Source organism: Balaenoptera borealis, assembly GCF_965194805.1.
Source record: "Balaenoptera borealis genome assembly, chromosome: 11".
In the NCBI taxonomy this organism is placed as follows: Eukaryota; Metazoa; Chordata; class Mammalia; order Artiodactyla; family Balaenopteridae; genus Balaenoptera; species Balaenoptera borealis.
In genome coordinates this window covers 23975004-23993300 of record NC_138868.1, presented here as the reverse complement: position 1 = coordinate 23993300, position 18297 = coordinate 23975004, and the positions used below count along the sequence as shown (strand labels likewise).

Here is an 18297-nt window from a genome sequence, read left to right as displayed (position 1 = left end):
AGGTCTCAAACTCCCTTCCTAAGCTAGACAGCACTAGACGAATTTATGGAAATTTTGGATCTGCTAACGGTTGGAGTCAAAAAGATAAGTATTGTTTTTGTTGCGTGGGTGTTTGCCATCATAATCAACATTTATTCAGACCCAAAGCCAATGTGTCACTCTTTGATGTATCACTAGGCACATGATGCTGCTTGGTTTTGCTTTGTATTGGCTCCTTATAAAAGATGCATAAAATACATTCTGTTGGGATCTTACAGTATAGCTCTACTTATCTTATGAATTGTTAGAGGTTTCTCAATATTACTTTAAAAGTAACACAAGATTATAATTTTTCAAAAATTAAACAGCACAGACTATTGAGGTAGGTACCTATAGAATTATGGTCCAGCACAGAACTGCTCCCTTATATACTCCCTGCCCTGTCACGTGGCAAAGGCCCAGTGAGCCAATGGTGGAAACAGCTGTCTCCAAACGGACCAATCAGATTTCCTCTCCCTGGAATGTAAACACTCAAATGGGAGGTGACTGGAGCTGAGACATTGTATAGGTGCACCTTTGAGAGAAGGCCCTCCTGCTTACCTACCTGGTGTTTCTGAGTTCTGGTGCTTTCCAATGCCCAATTTTCAGGTCCTCCATTGATGCTGGGAACTACTCCAGCATCCTTCTATCAAATCCCATTTCTGTTTCTTGACTTGGCCAGTCCATTTCTGTTGCTTGCCACAAAAGCCACCTCAACTGGTTCAAGTATAGTGAGCACAGATTTTACAATCACACAAAGACGGGGTACCAAAATCTCACATTCTTTATTACTCTATGTCTGAGCTTAACTTTTAACTTAAGCCTCCACACACACCCATTCATACGTACACAGCATACTTTCCCCAAATGCTCTAGGGAGGATAAAGTAAAAATGTATACGATAAAAAGTAAAAGTGCGTCCCACCCACAGACCTTTTCTTAAGGAGTAATGCTGTTAATCACTTCGTATGTCCTCCCAGACATGTTTCTATGTAGCTGAATGTGTGGTTTTTAATCCTTATTGAGTGTCTACTATATGCCAGAAACTGTACTGGAACTTCTCACCTGCTATACTTACTTAATCCCATACTCTCATTTAATTCTTACAATATTCCTGTGAGGCAAGCACTAATATCCCTTCTTACGAAAGAGAAAATCAAGGCAGGAAGACTTCTGTGTAGTCTAGCTACCCTCTCTGAGCCTAAACAGCAGTGTAGATCTAACATCATCCCCAACTAAATGACCCTCTCAGTGGGGAAAGGCAACAAGGTCAAGCACCCTACTCTGGTCTCTTGGCTTGGTTTTGCCCGGTGTGAGCAAGGGTATCATGCATAGGAGCAGAGGAGCAAGAGAAAACTTTCTGTTTCTCACCATTTCCTCTTTGCCATCTCAGAGTTTTTTTATGATCATTTCCCCCCCGCCCCGCAAATAATCCAATGATCGGTGATTACCCGCCTCGTTCTCTCTCTGACTCCTATTGATTAAATCCTCTGTTTATTAACAGAACCAGGCAAGCAAAGAAAATGATTTCAAAATAATCTCTCTCTTTTTTCCCCAACCCTTCTGGTTTTTCTTTTCTTCCTCCTTTCTGTCATAGCAGCTAATAAAAGAAATAGAAAGCACCATTAAAGGGGAGAGGGGCTTTTAAATTTTCCAACTTTTCGGGAATTGCCCCTGGGTTCCTTTTTCTGCCACCCTGACCGGAGTTTTAACGGTCATTGTAACATACATTCAACGTGGACATGTAACCATGTGGAAAACCGGAGGTAGTGACAGAGTCTGCAGATGTGGATTAAACTCAGCAAACAGGGTATGAATGCCATTGAAGAGCTCTTATGTGGAAGTCAGGTAAAGTGCTTTCAAGTTTCAGGTCTGCCAGGAACTAGCTGTGCATCTTGGGCTCATCACACACCCTCTGAAACTCAGTTTTCTCCTTCATAAAATAGGAACAGTCACTAACACCTGCCCAACTACCCCTCCCTAGCAGGTTGTTGTAAAAATCCGACCAGAGTGGCACGGGAAAGAACTCAGCAAAACTGCAAGGAGCTATAGGAATACATCACCATCATTATTCCTCAGCCCTTCTCCTGCTACTCCTCAGGCCCACATTGTCGCTAAAATGCAGCCATTCTTTAAACTCAAGCAGGCAAGAAATGGCCTCTGAGGGTTTTTCCTTCCTTTTTCATCTGGTGAAGTGAAAAGGAACCAGGGATCACATCTCAGTGCCTGGTGCATAACAAACACGCCCAGTCCCAGAGAGGCAATTCTCTGATTCCCTGTGGCAATCTCTGAGTCGGTTCTCAGGAGAGGTGAAACCAGAGGAGAAATTATAGCAGGTGATGAGTGTTCTTGCACTGTCAACCTTAACTCAGACTTTTCTGGTCCTGAGACAGAGAGAGTGCTGTCCTCAGGACTATCAGGTCAGCCAGCCCAGCCTACTTCTTTTCCAATCCCTCTCATACCCCCACATAAGATATTTACCACGGGGAGCTTTCTGGGCTATGACAGGTCTCCCAGGAGATGGGCTGGGCTCAGTCACACAGCAGAGATGAGGAGAGATGTAAGTACCTGTTTCCAACATGTCTGGTGTAAGACAATCTGCCAGTACAAAGGAAGAGACGAGTCCCTTGTAAGAGGCCCCTTGGTTAACTGGCCAGGGTGCTTCCCAGCCCCAGAGGTCACATGGCACTGTAGTTAACATAACTTCTGTCTTTGGACAGACCAGAGTTGGAATTCCTCTTCTGTTACTTAGCAGAAGTCTCCCAGGCCAATGAGAAGTCTTACTTCTCATGATGCTCTGGTTTTCCCATCAATGAAATGGAGGAGTAATACCTCCGGGGGCGGGGGAGGGAGGTTGGAGGAAGGTCTTCTAGACCAAGTGCGTGAAAAGCTCTCACACACTGCACTGCATGTAGAAAGTACCTCAGAATCATTCAGTGTTGTCCACCAGAATTCTGTTCCCGACTTTATCACAAGAAAAACCTTGACAGTCTGTGGACTGAAGGAAGAAGCTGGGATCCTACAGAGGCCTGAATAGAAGCAGCACTGTGTTACATGAAGGAAGAGGGAAATTTTGCCTGTTTCTCCACAAAAGGGAGAGAGAAAGGTGGGAAAGGAGAGGTAGATGGACGAAGGCCTTGTGCAATTACATGACCCACACACACCCCGGGAGCCCCCCCAGATCTTCAGTAAAGTCACTAAACTCATATCTTTGGCCCAAGTGGATTCTGGGACGGGGTGGGAGGGTGCTGTGGATAAGGCATTAAACTTCACATCCACGCTACTGTGTGTTGAAGTCAAAGCAACAAGTATGGAAGCAGGAGGTGGACACAGAGAGACATGCTTGAGGAACAAAGGCCCAGGGACTCTCAGAAATGGAGGGGAAGTTTCTGGACCCTCCCAGGCCATGGAATTTGGGTCAAGATTAACTGGATCTCAAAAGAGCAGGGAAAGTTCAGCTAACAACGGGGTTATACCATCACCATCATCATCATCACATATTATCGACTGTCTGCCTGTGGGATGCCGAAAACTGATTTTAGGCAATGAAACCCAGAGTCCAGGAAGCTAGCACATTCTTAACGAGGGCTGCATTACTGAAGAACTTCTACCTGGTTTTTCACCCACCTCACTGTTGAAATACGAAGCTACCTCTCCATTCACTATTCCCCACCAGCAAGTGTCCCTAAGTTACCCGTTGTTTCCTCCAGCCCGTCTTCAGTCCAACAGTGGTGACTCTTCCCAGGCCTGGAAGTGCCTCTGTCTCCCATTTAGGCTGCTCCCTATTCTGACAACACCCATCTATGCTGCAGTGAGCCCCCAGTTATAAATTACTTACCTGCTGGCCACCATTTTAATGTAAATGGATTTAAAAAAGCAGCAAAGGAATATATTTTCATTTGGAGTTAAAGCGCCATTTTTTATTCGACTTTGAGCCTGGTCTAGAAGAGATGGCAGAAGAATGGCTCCAAGGCTAACACAGCTAATGATTATGATGGAGATCCTAGGAGCTGCCGATATTTCACTTGCAGGCACCTCTAGTCTGGCTTCACTGCCTGCAATACTTTTTTCTTCACAGCCATTTCCATGAACACCCACCGCCTATGATGGAACCATTATGAAAATATCTCTGCTCTCGGCAGCCTCGATTGGTCTTGACACATTATCACACTAAGAGCTCAGCCGCGTGGCACTAAGTCCTATTTATAATAACCCTTGGCAGGAGCCACCACAATAAAACCTGGTACTTATGGGCCACCTTTCATCTAAGGAAATCAGAAAGCTTTACAAGCTTAATTAAGCTTCAGCATCTATCTGACTGATGAGATGCACAGAGCCTGGGGAAGCTGACGAAGCGCAGCATTACTAATTACACAGCAGGTAAGGCTCTGGGCTGCAATGAACAAAGAAATCAACGAAGCCAGCGAGAGTCACTTTCTTCAGTGGCAAATGTTTGTCGAGTGAATTTCTCCAGGGTGGTTGAAACATGATAGGTGAGTGATAAAGGGGCCGTGGAGAGTCTCCCATCTGGTGTTTCTCAATCTAGGGAGGGGGCCTGAGATTTGTTTCTTTTATCAAAAGAGGATTAAGCTAATCCATCACACTCAAGTGCTTTTAAGGATGAGGAAATTGAGCTCCTGAAAGATGTAGAAATGAGCTCAGGTGCTGCTCTCTCTGCTTGCCCCAATGTTCTTCCTCCCCAAACCCTGACCTGCAAACCCCCAGTTACCCTTCAAGACCAGCTTCACATCTGCCTCCCTGGTGAAGCCTTCCTGATGTTCTCTAGTAGGATTAGTTGCTCCCTCCTCTGGGCTCTTGTGTGGTTTCCATTTCCATAATAGCTAGAGCAAGCGATAATATTTATTGAGCACTTACTAAGTGCTTAATGTGCATTTCATCCACACAATAATATTACGAGGGAGGTGCAGTTATCACCATCCATTTATCGGATGAGTTAACAGGGTAAGTGACTTTCCCAAGACAGCACAGCTGGTAAGTGCAAGACTCGGCCTGCCTGCCGAGCACATGTACCAAAAGATGACAACACACTGCCTTCCCAGCAGCACAGGTGTGATGGAAGAGTTCGGTTTATATGTTTGCCCTCCTTCCGGTTTGCAAGCTCCCATGTGAGAGGTATATCATTTAGGAATCTTTTGGCTGCAAAGAATAAAAACCCCAACTCAGCGTGCGTTAAACCACCAGGGAACTCCAGAGGCAGGGTGGCTCCGGAGCGGATTAATTCAGGAGCTTGGTGACATCACCAAGGACCCAGGTTCCTTCCCTCTTTCGGCTCTGCCACCCTCAATGTGTCCACTTAGCTCTCCTTGCAGTTATATGATGACGGCCCCAGTTCCAGGCCTCAAATCTAGACCTGAGCCATGAAGAAAAGTGCCATATTTTTCTGTGTCTTTTTGTAACAGCGAAGACATCTTTTCCAGAAACCTCCCTGTGGACTTCCCTTCAGGTGTCACCAGCCAGAATGGTGTCATATACCTATGCCTAAACCCAACACTGGCAAGGGAGTTGAAGGTACTGTGACTGATTTAGCCCAATGAGGATTCAGCCTCCCCTCCAGCACCAGGCACAGGGAGAAGGATGGAGACCTGCCAAGAAGAAGGAAGGGAAAGGGAAGGGTGAAGAAAAGACAACCAATGTTTCCTGATGCAGGTGTGAAGGACAAGAGGAAATCTGACGCCATCACTTTCGCCCAATTCTTTGGCCTTTGGCACGTGAACGATAAATGTCAGTTGAACTAAGTTATAGTAGAGAAAGAAATTCATGTCCCCAAATGCCCAGTCCAGAATTTCTACCATCATACCCTGTAACTAGGGTATGATGATATATGACTGAGAGATTGTGTCAGCAACTGCTCTAAAATTTACTAAATTAATTCACCAGTGCTCCAACCTTTAGATTCTGGTCTCCAACACCAGTGGCTACAGGAACCTTTTCCAAAAGCAGGTCAAAAAGAGAGCTACATGGAATAAAGAGAATCATATAACTGTTAGTCTCACCATAAATTAAGGGTGAGACTTTCTTTCCAGAAACACAGTGTGTTCTTAAAACTGGGACCCATTCAGGCAGACAGGTTGATTGCAAAGACTGTATGTTTCCAGACCTCCTTCTAGCTATCCAGCAAGATTTACCTAGAGCCAGGTGTATATATTACCTGCCCCTGACAACCAGGTGTGTAAAGATGAGACAGTTACACAATTCTTGGGAGACCCAGATCGTGGAAAAATAGAGAGATGCCAGGAAAAGGAAAAAGATCCCCAAGCAGAAAAATAATGTACCCTAGGCAAAGACAGAGTAGAGAAGAAGGAAACACAAATAATGAAACTGCAGTCCAGAGAGACTCGAAAGCTACCTGAAGTCACACAGCTAGTAACAGCTAAAGCAGGAGTCATACCCAGTTTCAAGGAATATTGTACTCCTCTCCCTGACATGGTCTTTCCCACTCTTCCCTTTTGTAGAAGCATCTAGAGGGTGAATTTGGGGGCCTCTATCTTCGGGAGGGGCTTGTAACTCAGAAGACCCAGGAAAGGTTAGGATTGAATGAGGCAGAGTAGTGAGAGGAAAGCAGCTGCCCAAGGCTGGCTGGAGGCTCTGGGATTTCAACAAGAGCTGCACTGGGAACCCTGCTACGGTCCAGCTGGGAAGGAAGGGAGCAAAATTTTCAGAGAAGATGCTCATCTGGGGCATAAAGAGGGTGCACTGGTCAGGGTCGCCACCTGTATCATGCCTCTCAAGACCCAAGTGAGGCTTGGGCTTGGTGGAGGAGAGCAACAGGAAAAGAAGGAGACCCCCATCTGGGCAACGAAGCAGAGAAACAGGAAGGAGAGGGAATGATAAAAACTAGGAGTTTGGGATTAACAGATACACGTTACTATGTATAAAATAGATAAACAACCAGGACCTACTGTATAGCACAGGGAACTCTATTCAGTATCTTGTAATAAGCTATAATGGAAAAGAATCTGAAAAAGAAGATATATACATGTATAACTGAATCACTTTGCTATACACTTGAAACTAACAAATTGTAAATTAACTATACTTCAATTTTTTTAAAAAACTATAAAAATAGTGGACTCTTGGATAGTCTTTCAAGAGTTTTAAATACAGGAACTAATTTAATCACCACAATAAGCTGTAAGGTTTTTCACTATTAATTAATTACTGTTAATCATCAGATATTATATTATTGTAATTAGTATCAATAATACCAACAGCACTATTATTACTGTGTTTTATAGATGAGGACACTGAGGCACAGAGAGGTCAAGTAAGTTACTCAGAGTCACACACTTGGTAAGTTTTAAATCTGGACAATCTGGCTTGAGGGGTTCACACTCTTAACCATTTCACTTGATAGCAACCACAGAGAACATTTCAAAGCAAAATTTAATCTGAGTTGAATCTACTTTGATTTAATTCAATAATTTTTATATCTGACATCTTCCTAGTAGTTTACAATTTGCAAAGAGTTTGGCCTCCATCATTTTGGAATCTTAGCCCGGCCATTTACTTGCTGTGTGACTTCAGGCCAGCTACTGGCTAAGTTTCGGTTTTCCCATCTGTACAGTGGGGACAAGACTACTGGTCGGGAGGGCGAAAGGAGAACACATGTGCAGGGCTCAGTCCTGTGGCAAGCCCATAATAAGCACTCAGTAAGCGTTTGCTGCTAATGTTGTGGTTATTATCAACGTCTCACAGGAACTTCACAACAATCCTGTGAGGGAGGTAGGATTTATTATCCTTGTTTCTCAGATGTGGAAACTGGAACTCATAGAAGGGAAATAACTAGCCAGAAAGGAAAACAGCCAGCAGGAGGAAATACCAGACTTAGAAAATCTCCCAACTCCCAGCCTGCTGCCCCGTACCCAACCCTCAACTCCACCTCCTCTCTCTTCCCCAGGAGGCACTGTTCTAGGAAGCAGATCATCCTTCAAACAGGACTGTGGATGAGTGTGAAGCAATTGGAAGCTGAGGCTCAGGGAGAAGTTCTGAGGACTGTGAAGAAAGTTCTCCAGGTGAAAATAGGTTCCTATGTAGGGAAAGATGAATAGCACCTCCCCTCATCCCCAAGCAACTGCCAGAGGGGCCGGCCTGAGGTCACACACTGTGAAGAACTGTGCCCTGTGCCCTCCCAAGGAGCCCCAGGGGGGTGGCAGTAGGTGGGGGGTGTCCTCAGGCCAGGAAATAAAGAAGAATGGGAGTGTCTTCATCTTACGGGTAAACAGAGGAGTGTTTTTAAACACTGCCTAAAAAAATATCTTATATAATGCATTTAAAGTGCATTCTACCTTGGGTTTGTTTTTTGTTTCTCTTTTATTTCTGCGGTTTTCTGTAATTCTGCATTTCAATGCATTTGTTCAAGTTTCTATCAGTGCATCCTGTTCTGGTACCCAGTGCATTCAGTCCTGCGGCTACAGGCTAAGAGCTACAATAGAGTCAGTCCATCTTCTGAGGTGTTAAGATCCTAGCTGACTGCTTTAAGGCTTTAGTTTCTTTGTCAATGCTGGTAATGTGATTGGAAGATTCTGGGATTTGAGGTATCTGAGTTGAAGTCATCCCTCCCCGATTGAAAATCATGTGCTTCCTTCTCTTACATTATGTGGATCCGTCACCAATCTTTTTTTCCTTTTATGTATGAAAGCTCTTATTTTGTATCTTTTAGGGGTAAGCAGTTTTTTAAAAAATACCTTGATACATGCTACTTGCAGAGCTCTATCTTATTAACATTCCAATGATTTATTGAGCAAATTGTTACTGAGCACCCACTAAGCACCAGGCATTGTGCCAGGCAGCTGTAAAACAACAGACAAGGCAGACTCCTCACAAAGTTTACAGTGAACTATACCTTATAGGTACTTACAGTTTTTTTAACAGCTACAAAGACAGAGACACCAACTACTCTGGATTTCCCCATATCCCCCAGGACATGGCATGGGCCATGGCAGCCAAGTAATAGTCTCAGACTTTAACTTAAACAATTAACCGACCTGCTGAAAATGTATACTTCTTTCTAGTTAGATGATATTCTACTTAATGCCCACAAGGTGGAGATCTTGCTTACAGTTTAACCCAAGCTGAAAGCAATGCATTCAAAAAAAAAAAAAAAAAAAATTCTCAGAAGTTAAACCAAAAGACAAAAAACTAAATTCAATTTACTGAGCACCTGTTTAGTGCAATATCCTATATTAGGTGGTAAGACAAATAGAAAGTTGTTAAGATATAGTCCCTGCCTTGTAGGGAAAGATGGGGGTAAGGAGCTTGCACAGAGCAGGAAGATGGTACCTTTTAATGAATTAAGGTAGTATAGTAATAGTAATTTCATCATCAGATAAGATCTATTAAAAGGCATGAGGCAGCCACCATGGGGTGCAGAAGAGATTCAACAAAGACCCCACACTGCAGCCAATATGGAAGCACTTGAGGGTACACTGACTGGGTCAGCTCTGGAAGTCCCCAGATGTGCTCTCCGGATGCCTCTGCTTAGTCACAAACCTTAGGGTTTCTTAAAATGTTCATTCTTTGGAGAAAAAAATATAATCAGTGCCAGGTAATGAGCTGATGAAGTTGAAAACCCCCAGTTGCATTTGATGGGGGCGGGGGGTTAAAGATAAAAGAAACACATGAAAGGAAACAAATTTCAAACTCCTGCTTTCAGAGGTGGATTCCACCCCCCACCCCTCGTCTTGTGTCTCACCTGGGAAATCTTGGTTTAGATCTGGGAGAGGGTCTCACGCAGAGGTAAGAGGGAGAGCCGATTCTTAGCCAAGAGCCTTCCTGGTGGATTGAACCCAAAAGTGGCTGGAAGACAATGTGGTTTGCTGTTTACTTTTTCTTTTTTATTATTTTTATTATTATTATTTTTTTTGCTTCTCCACCCCTCCCCCCAACCACTTCTTCCCTTAAACCATTAAACCAGTAAGTCAAATGCAATATGGGTTTGTTCTTTTTTGTTTTTTTTTGTTTTTCATTCGTTGAATTGAAAATCACATTTGGGGCATAAAATGACAGTGATAAAAAACGAGAATGCTGGCAACTTGATAAAAATAGTGAACTTTCTTGATAGAGGGAAAATCAAGTGGCATGCTGCCCAGAGACCCCAATTTGAATTTTAGTTTCTCCACTTGTTACTTCTGGGATCTTGAGCAAGCCCCATCCCATCTCTGTGCCTCAGTTTCCTCATGGGCAAAATAGTATCGTTTCGTAGAGAAACGGTCTCTAAGGCCCCCTCCTCCGCACTAAGTCGGATCCTGGGTTGTAAGGCTCTCCTGGCAACCTGAACATCTCCCTAGAATGTGCGCTCCGTGAGCACGGGACCTCATCTGTGGATTTTAATGCTCTGTGACCAGAACCGAGGACAGTTTGTTGAATGGAACCTGCCTAAGGGTTCTTGCACAGTGAGGCTGAATTCCCGGTGAGTCCCTCGGGAAAGGCGGGGAGACCAACCTCAAAGCGCACAGCCCTCAGTGACCAGTATGGTGAGCGTGCTCGGGAAAGGAGGTGTCGGTTCAAAGTTGTTTGCTGCAGATGGTTCTTCTAACCCGGCTGGAGTCACCTCCTCAGTGGCTCGGAGAGCTCCCCAGGGGTTTACATAAGGCAGGGTGAATCACACCCACCGTCGGAAACGGAGAAGGCAAAGGGACCTGCCCCAATCCACCCCTGGCGGCGCCGGGAGCGTGCTGGGGATTAGTCTGAACTTTGCTGGAGGCCAGGAGCCGCCCAGGCAAAGGGACTCCACGACCACTCCAACCCCCGCGAGAGCCAGCGGCACGTCTCACCCACCCAGCGCGACTCCAGCTCTGTGCCGCCCGCTCCGACGCCCCCGCGCGGGCGCCGCCTGCCTGGCTTCCTGCTCCCGGCCCCTAAGTCCCCGACTGAGCGTGAAACCGCTTCTCCCGCCTGGAGGGAGCCATCGCCGCTTTAAAGGGAAGAGGAGGGGAAGGGGGCGGGGAGAGGCGGCGGAGGAGGGGGAGGGGGAATCCTCCGTCGCTCCCACGTGGTCCGGGCGCCTGTGAATCGCGCCCGCCGGAGGGTCTCACAGCGAAATACAAAAGCAGCTGGGAAGCGGCAGCGAGGCGAGTTCTCAGTGCCGGGCAGAGCCCCGCAGCGCCCCGCGGCAGCGATGGAGCTGAGGCGCCCGGAGCCCCGGAACCGACGAGCTGCCGAGCCCGCGTCGCCGCCGGGACCCGGGCTCCTGGGCTCGGCTTGAAGCGGCGGCGGCACCGGCGCGGCCGGGGGAGCATGGGCAGGAGGATGCGGGGCGCCTCCGCCACCGCGGGGCTCTGGCTGCTGGCGCTGGGCTCGCTGCTGGCGCTGTGGGGCGGGCTCCTGCCGCCGCGGACCGAGCTGCCCGCCTCCCGGCCGCCGGAAGACCGACTCCCGCGGCGCCCGGCCCGGAGCGGCGGCCGGGAGCCCGCGCCTCGCTTCCCTCTGCCCCCGCCCCTGGCGCGGGACGCCCGCGGCGGCTCCCTGAAAACTTTCCGAGCGCTGCTCACCTTGGCGGCGGGCGCAGATGGCCCGCCTGGGCAGCCCCTGGGTGAGCGCAGGCGACACGTGCCAACCGGACGGCCCTGGCCTGAGGAACGCGCCGCGGTGCACGGGGGCGTCTTCTGGAGCCGCGGCCTGGAGGAGCAGGTGCCCCGGGGCTTCTCGGAGGCCCAGGCGGCGTCTTGGCTGGAGGCGGCGCGCGGCGCCCGGGTGGTGGCCCTGGAGCGCGGGGGCTGCGGGCGCAGCTCCAACCGGCTGGCCCGCTTCGCCGACGGCACCCGCGCCTGCGTGCGCTATGGCATCAACCCCGAGCAGATACAGGGCGAGGCCCTGTCCTACTACCTGGCGCGCTTGCTGGGCCTCCAGCGCCACGTGCCGCCGCTGGCACTGGCCCGGGTGGAGGCTCGGGGCGCGCAGTGGGCTCAGGTGCAGGAGGAGCTTCGTGCCGCTCACTGGACCGAGGGCAGCGTGGTGAGCCTGACTCGCTGGCTGCCCAACCTCACGGACGTGGTGGTGCCCGCTCCCTGGCGCTCTGAGGACGGCCATCTGCGGCCCCTGCGCGCCACCGGGGGCGAGCTGGCCAACCGCAGCCGGGCGGAGCTGGTAGACCTGGTGCAATGGACCGACTTGATCCTCTTCGACTACCTGACGGCCAACTTTGACCGGCTTGTCAGCAACCTCTTCAGCCTGCAGTGGGACCCGCGGGTCATGCAGCGCGCCACGAGCAACCTGCACCGCGGCCCCGGCGGGGCGCTGGTCTTTCTGGACAATGAGGCGGGCTTGGTGCACGGCTACCGGGTGGCGGGCATGTGGGACAAGTATAACGAGCCGCTGCTGCAGTCAGTGTGCGTGTTCCGCGAGAGGACTGCGCGGCGCGTCCTGGAGCTACACCGCGGCCAGGACGCGGCCGCCCGGCTGCTGCGCCTCTACCAGCACCACGAGCCTCGCTTCCCGGAGCTGGCCGCCCTCGCCGACCCCCACGCTCAGCTGCTGCAGCGCCGCCTCGACTTCCTCGCCAAGCACATTTTGCACTGTAAGGCTAAGTACGGCCGCCGACCGGGGACTTAGCATCCCCCGGAGGAGGAGGAGAGAGAGAGACCCCTGGCTGGGGGAATGGATGATGGGGGAAGGGCCGTCGCCTCAGCCACCGCCCGGGACCAGCCGGCCAACGCCCAGCCGGAGACCCGAGCGCGAAGGCGGCTAAAAACTTCAGCTTTACCCACCTGCCCCTTTCTCTCAGTCCCAAGCTGTGTCCTTTCAAAGTTCTGGGAGGACGAACTCACCGAGGCGAGAAGTGTAACATTTCCTCCACCCAGCCTATAAAAGGATTCTTCCCTGTGCCAGCACGGAGTTTGCATCCAAAGAAACTGGCTGCTGCCGGAGTTTGGCCCCCGGGTGGCCGTCTCTGTGGGAGATACATCCTATTTCTTGGCCCCCTCATTCCCCTTCCGAAAAAGGAAAACTTCTATTTGAGCCATTGAGCTAATTCTGCAGTTTCCTACCAAACGCAGCGCTGGTGGCCCCGGAGCAGGGCTATGACATTGGCTGGTGGAGCCCCCTTCCTGTGTTCTCCCTTTGTTCCGGCTCCTTGATGGTGAGATCACTGTTAAGAGCTAGGGAACCGCTCCCGATAGGACAAAGAGAGCAGGACCTGCAGAATGGAGGGAGTCCTGCAGACGCTGGCAATTTGTCTGACTTGTTCCTTACAGCTTGTCATTTCGGCCTGAAGGCTACAAATGCAGGACCGGCTGTATGCATTGATTCAAATAATGAATTTCTTCTTCCTCCCCCTTCCCAACCGTCCATAATTTTGACAATGATGATGTTCACCAGAAGGAAAAAAAAAAAAAAGTTTCATGCACTTTACTTTGTTTTTATTTTAATTTTTTATTAAGAAAAACTTTTTTTATTTGACAAAATTTGCCTTCTCTGTGTATATATGTGCATAAAGTGTGGTGTAAATATACTAAACAAACTTATATTTCAATAAAAGGGAGTTTAAAATTTAGAATTTAATTCCTGTGGTTTTAACTGTTTGAGGTATCTGATGCCCTGCCTGGTTTTAGAATAAGCTCTAGGGTTTCTCCCTTGTGGATGTGCTTTTAAAACAAAGGACGCATGTATATCCCAGCTGTGACCATGGAACTTGCAGAATTGAACAAAGACAAGAGCAGATTCCCTCTCCTGCTCACTCAAATGAACCCTAGTGCTGGAAATTTCAGAGTTCAGCATAGAACATGCGGGATGGTGGAGAGAGACATGGGCAGAAAGTATTCTATTACCTGGCAAATAAAACTGTGATATAAAAGGATTTCACTGTAATTCAGTCCTATATTAATCATTTGTCAAATATGATAGAACCAGATGTATAGACTAAAATATGACAAATGCCCCCCCCCCCTTTAAACTTAACTGCTCTGGTCATGTGTTGCACCTGATTTTCAGCATTGTAAGTACCATGCATCACGATGTGTACAGATGATAAGCTGAGCACATACTGCATACAGGTAGAGAAAGTCATAAATTAATTCTTCTCTTTAATCTCCCAGCATAAATTCCATTGCATCCAGGAGATCATAATCTCCAACATCTGGACTCATCCAGCTCTCTTAAGAGATTGTACTGTTCCCCACCCCACCCCCAAGTACTAATTGCATGGTCCCCTCAGAGCAGCCATTGTGAGACCAGGAATGTGTGTAGTACTTATTATATGGCATTTGGACCCTTACTTCTTGGTGACTTGAAACAGGAAATGTCTTTGTATTTTCTTAAGCTTCTTTTTGACCCATAGGGGAGAGGAGAGGCAGTCAGTGTGTGTCTTTTTTTTTTTTTTTATGACCCATTGGTGTTTTATCTTGGCATTTTGTTTGATATGTGGGTCCAAATGATCTTGCCTGTTATCTTCTTTTTATTTAATGACCTTTAACTCAAAGCAACTTTTGGCTACTTTAATAGATTTTTATTTGACTTGCATTTGTAAACCTAGGGTTTTATAGACTCGTGATGGTATTAAATCTCTGTGTGTTTCCCTTCTCACTGTGCATTACAACACAGCGTGTAATTTAACGATTTAACACCATCCTTATGTTTCAGTGCCTCTGCTAAGCCAGCTCAAAAAAGAGTCCATAAAGTTTGTAGTGTAAGCCAAATATTTTCATGATACAGGGTGGTGATAATGGCAAATACATCTTTTTCAAGACATTGTTAATGTGAAACCTCTGATAGTTACATCTTTCAAAAAGAAACATTTTCCATTTCTGATGATTGATAACTATATGAGATTTCCTGCCCAAATCAGCAGAGGCTGCTCCAAGAAAAGGATAAATATTCAGCAATGTGCATGCTTACCCGACATGTTCATGGAGGAAAACCATGGGCAGAGCTAAGTTAGAAGTTTCACAGATGCACAGGAAATATACCCTGACTCCCATATAACTTCTGCACTGGTAAATTCTGGGCCAGCTGCATTCTCCACATTCCTCCTAAACTTCAGTTTCAGGCCCAGACTTGACCATGGTTAACCCAGAGCAAGAAACAAGGCATAATTTAAATGGCTCTTCTCAGATTCTTTAGTGAACCATATCTGCCTGTTCGAGAAATAAGTTTAATTACACGGTGGAGTTGTTAAGGGAACCAAGACTTAATTACAGAGAAGAGGTTTTAACTGTTGCTATTCCTTGTAGATAATCGGTAGTCTGTGGCATGGAAAGATCAATTAACGTTTTGCCATGGTCAGTGAATGCTGCTAGGACCAAATCATTTTTCAGATGAAGAAAAAGAAAAAGAACTTTCAGGCTGCAGCATGATGTAAAAGAGTAAGAGGTTCTGCAGGCAGACTATATTCTGAATTCTGTCCCTCACCTATTTGCTTTCAGCAAGTCATTTAATTTAGTTCCCTCATCTATGAAATGGAGATTCAATCAGAGTATTGTGGGATTTAAATGTTAACATATAAAACATAAGGACACACATAGGTACTTTAAAAAAACTCACTTCCTATTGCTCTTAAACAAAAAAAAACTCTTGCCTTTCTTACACTTCCGTAAATTTCTACTAATTTTCATTATCAAAGCCAAATCTAAAAATGTCCAAGATGAGGTCCAGTTTTTGAAATTAGTAATAAACTAATTTTTAAGTGCTTGAGAACCCTATTCTAGCATATGATCCTATGCAAAACACTGGATCATATGGCCAGGGGCACAGGCTTGATCTCTATGTGGACTCGAGTGGGTGGTTTCAGGACCCAAGCAGACCCCCTGTACCACAGGCAGCTATACTACAAATATACGAGGGTGATTTTTTTTAAAAGTAGATGGCTCATTGCAAATCCATCACCACTTCTGGAAAGCATCAAAAAGTGATGAATCTTTGCAAGAAGAACAATCCTCCTCCAATTTCCTTCTGCCAAGAGAAAGTAGGCAGTTGACCTTTATTCCCTGGATTTGACTGTTGATTAATTCACTTTGTCAATGACATAGTTCTAAACTCTATTAAGAGTACTTGCCCTCCTGTCTTCGAATCAGGGAGAAAAACAAATTATTTTAACACCTCTCAACATTCTCTACCTTCTGCCTACCACTGCAGCTAGGAGAGTCCTCTTAAGGCGTAGAGGTTGATTATGTGGATTAAATGAGTAACTACTTGTAACGTTCTCAGAACAGTGCCTGGCACAGGGTAAATGCAATACGGAGTGTTTGTTTATTTGTGGGCTAGATCATTTTCTTCTCTTAAGTCAAAACCAGAGGCATTTTGAGTCCCGGGAAGGCTCCTCTTTCATAATCCTGCTGTATCTCTGCAATCATAGAACACCTTCTACATGCTTCTATTTTGGCTCAGGAAAACCAGCCAGAGTGCATGAGTCTGGCAGGAATTACCTAAAGCCCACAGTTGTCAGCTGGTTGTCTCCTTTCTGAGATTGCCCTCTGTGTGAGTTGTCACACGCAGCCCCCTCTTTTTCACAGGGAGGCTGTGATTCTATTTCTCATATGGCCCATCAGCTCCAGGGAGCCGTAAGCTGTGGAATTGTGCACCTTCTGAGCTCCCCAGCTGCCATGGATCATCCAAGCCTGGGCCCTGATTATTTGTCCCTCCACACATCTGCCCCCTCCCACAGAGCCACTGATCCCTGTGGTGTAAGGTTGACAGGCGTATTAAAGAAAGAGCGGGGACTCCGGTTGACCCAGAAGCACAGGAATTGCTCCAGAAGGAAATAGAATGTCAGCTGCCGAGGTGGATGGAAATCACAGGGCAAGAGTTGACACCCACCTCCAAGCATACTTTGATCATTAGAGTCAAGTGGAAAGGATACTGCGAGTCAAGAGATTCAGGCTACTTCTGAGTCATGTGACTTGGGAAAGTCATTTCCCTCTCTGGCTCCAGGTGTCTTACCTGGAACAGGGGGTGTTTGATTAGACTGGTAAGTTTACTATTTTTGTCACCAGAACTCATAGTAAGACACACACTTTACACTGTGACCGAGAATGCGCGCGCACCCACACGCACGGGCGCACACACACACACACACACACACACACACACACTCTACTCAACTGAAACAAGTTCCACAAAACACTCTGTATGACACACTTTTATATTCAATTTTATTCTATTCCTCATCTTCCTCTACTTCCCAATGCTAGTCGTGACCCTCTAAACTGATTTAATAACTCATCAGTGCGGCATAGTGTACGCTACGCAAAATACTGGATTAGGTGATTGGTAAGCTCCTTTCCAGCTCTAAAATTCTAGGGAAATTCCATTTATAACCAGCTCACCACTGCTATAATTTTTTCCCCAAAGGGAATACAAGCAGATTTCAATTTTCTACGCTCTTTAAAAACAAAAGACTGACGTATATTTCAAAACGTAATTGGAAGAACTGCTCAAAATCTCACCTAGGGTCTTTTTATAAACACCTTAGAGATCCCCTAAATGTGGGTGGGACATAACTTTCCGTCTGTTCCTACCATGTGGGAGCAAATAGTATTGTTGCGTGGCTTTGGAAGGAAAAAAAAAATTCTTTGCATCTCTGCCTCAACATGGCCCAAGGACGACTCAAGGGGACAGTTTCTTTTCTGTGTATTCATAAAGATCAGATGTAGGAGTCATAATTTTTTAATGTGACTGTTTTACCAATTTCTCTTTCTGTGTCCTGCTGTGGGAGAAACTGCATTAATAAACTATGTCTCAATGCTGCCTAGCTGGAATTTTTTTCTCTGCAGGACTCCATCAAATATAGCTAAAGGAATGCTCATTTTATTTATCTATTCAACTTTCTTTCCATTCTGGATATGTCTTCTTGACACTTCTGAATTTTTTCTCTTAATGGTACCTTAATTTTTCTTAGGAGAATAGAGAACTGATTGTTCACTGAATAACAACAACAAAAAAAGAGCTCTTTTTTTCCCTTTCTTTGATGCCATATGGTATCGTTTATGGCTTTAACAGTTATATTACACCCTATCCAGAAAAAATTAAATAGCTTATGGAACTGGACTTTTTCCAGTATCAGCCCACAAATTTTACTTTGCTGAGAAATTGTGGGTTAATAATAGAAAAGTGTCACTTTTAATTTGATGGTCCTACATCATGCATTTGTCTCTGCCTGTTTACACCTTCCCCTTAGTAATTTTTTAAATGCTTGTTAAAGTCTTTGTCCCCATCTTACAAATGGCCTGAAGAAGCAAGGAGAGTAGGGAATGACCATAGCCATGATCTTTTTTTCTTTTTCTTTTTAGTTGTGATAAAATATACACATCACAAAATTTGCCATTTTAA

General features: G+C 46.4%; 2 protein-coding genes across 4 annotated transcripts in view; one reads left to right on the top strand and one right to left on the bottom strand.

Moving 5' to 3' along the window:
• Positions 1-11668, bottom strand: part of PAMR1 (peptidase domain containing associated with muscle regeneration 1) — a 164715-nt gene extending 153047 nt beyond the window's left edge. Inside the window, exons 1-2 of one of the 3 annotated variants that reach the window (XM_082343739.1) lie at positions 11529-11668; positions 9731-9834 (exon numbers count right to left, since the gene is read on the bottom strand). The gene's annotated coding sequence lies outside the window, so the exon portion shown is untranslated. Of the gene's footprint in view, positions 1-9730; positions 10382-10479; positions 10590-11528 lie in introns of those variants that run through there. The other 2 variants (XM_082343740.1, XM_082343738.1) reach the window with 2 other exon arrangements.
• On the top strand, positions 11135-17715 carry FJX1 (four-jointed box kinase 1). Its single transcript, XM_082343809.1, has one exon. It carries the CDS (start codon positions 11275-11277, stop codon positions 12586-12588), a length of 1314 nt encoding a protein of 437 aa, XP_082199935.1. The 5' UTR covers positions 11135-11274; the 3' UTR covers positions 12589-17715.
• Positions 17716-18297: the final 582 nt, after the last annotated feature.

What these genes read in the sequence shown, in the direction of transcription:
- FJX1 (XM_082343809.1), top strand. Translation starts at nt 11,275, where the DNA reads ATGGGCAGGAGGATGCGGGGCGCCTCCGCCACCGCGGGGCTCTGGCTG.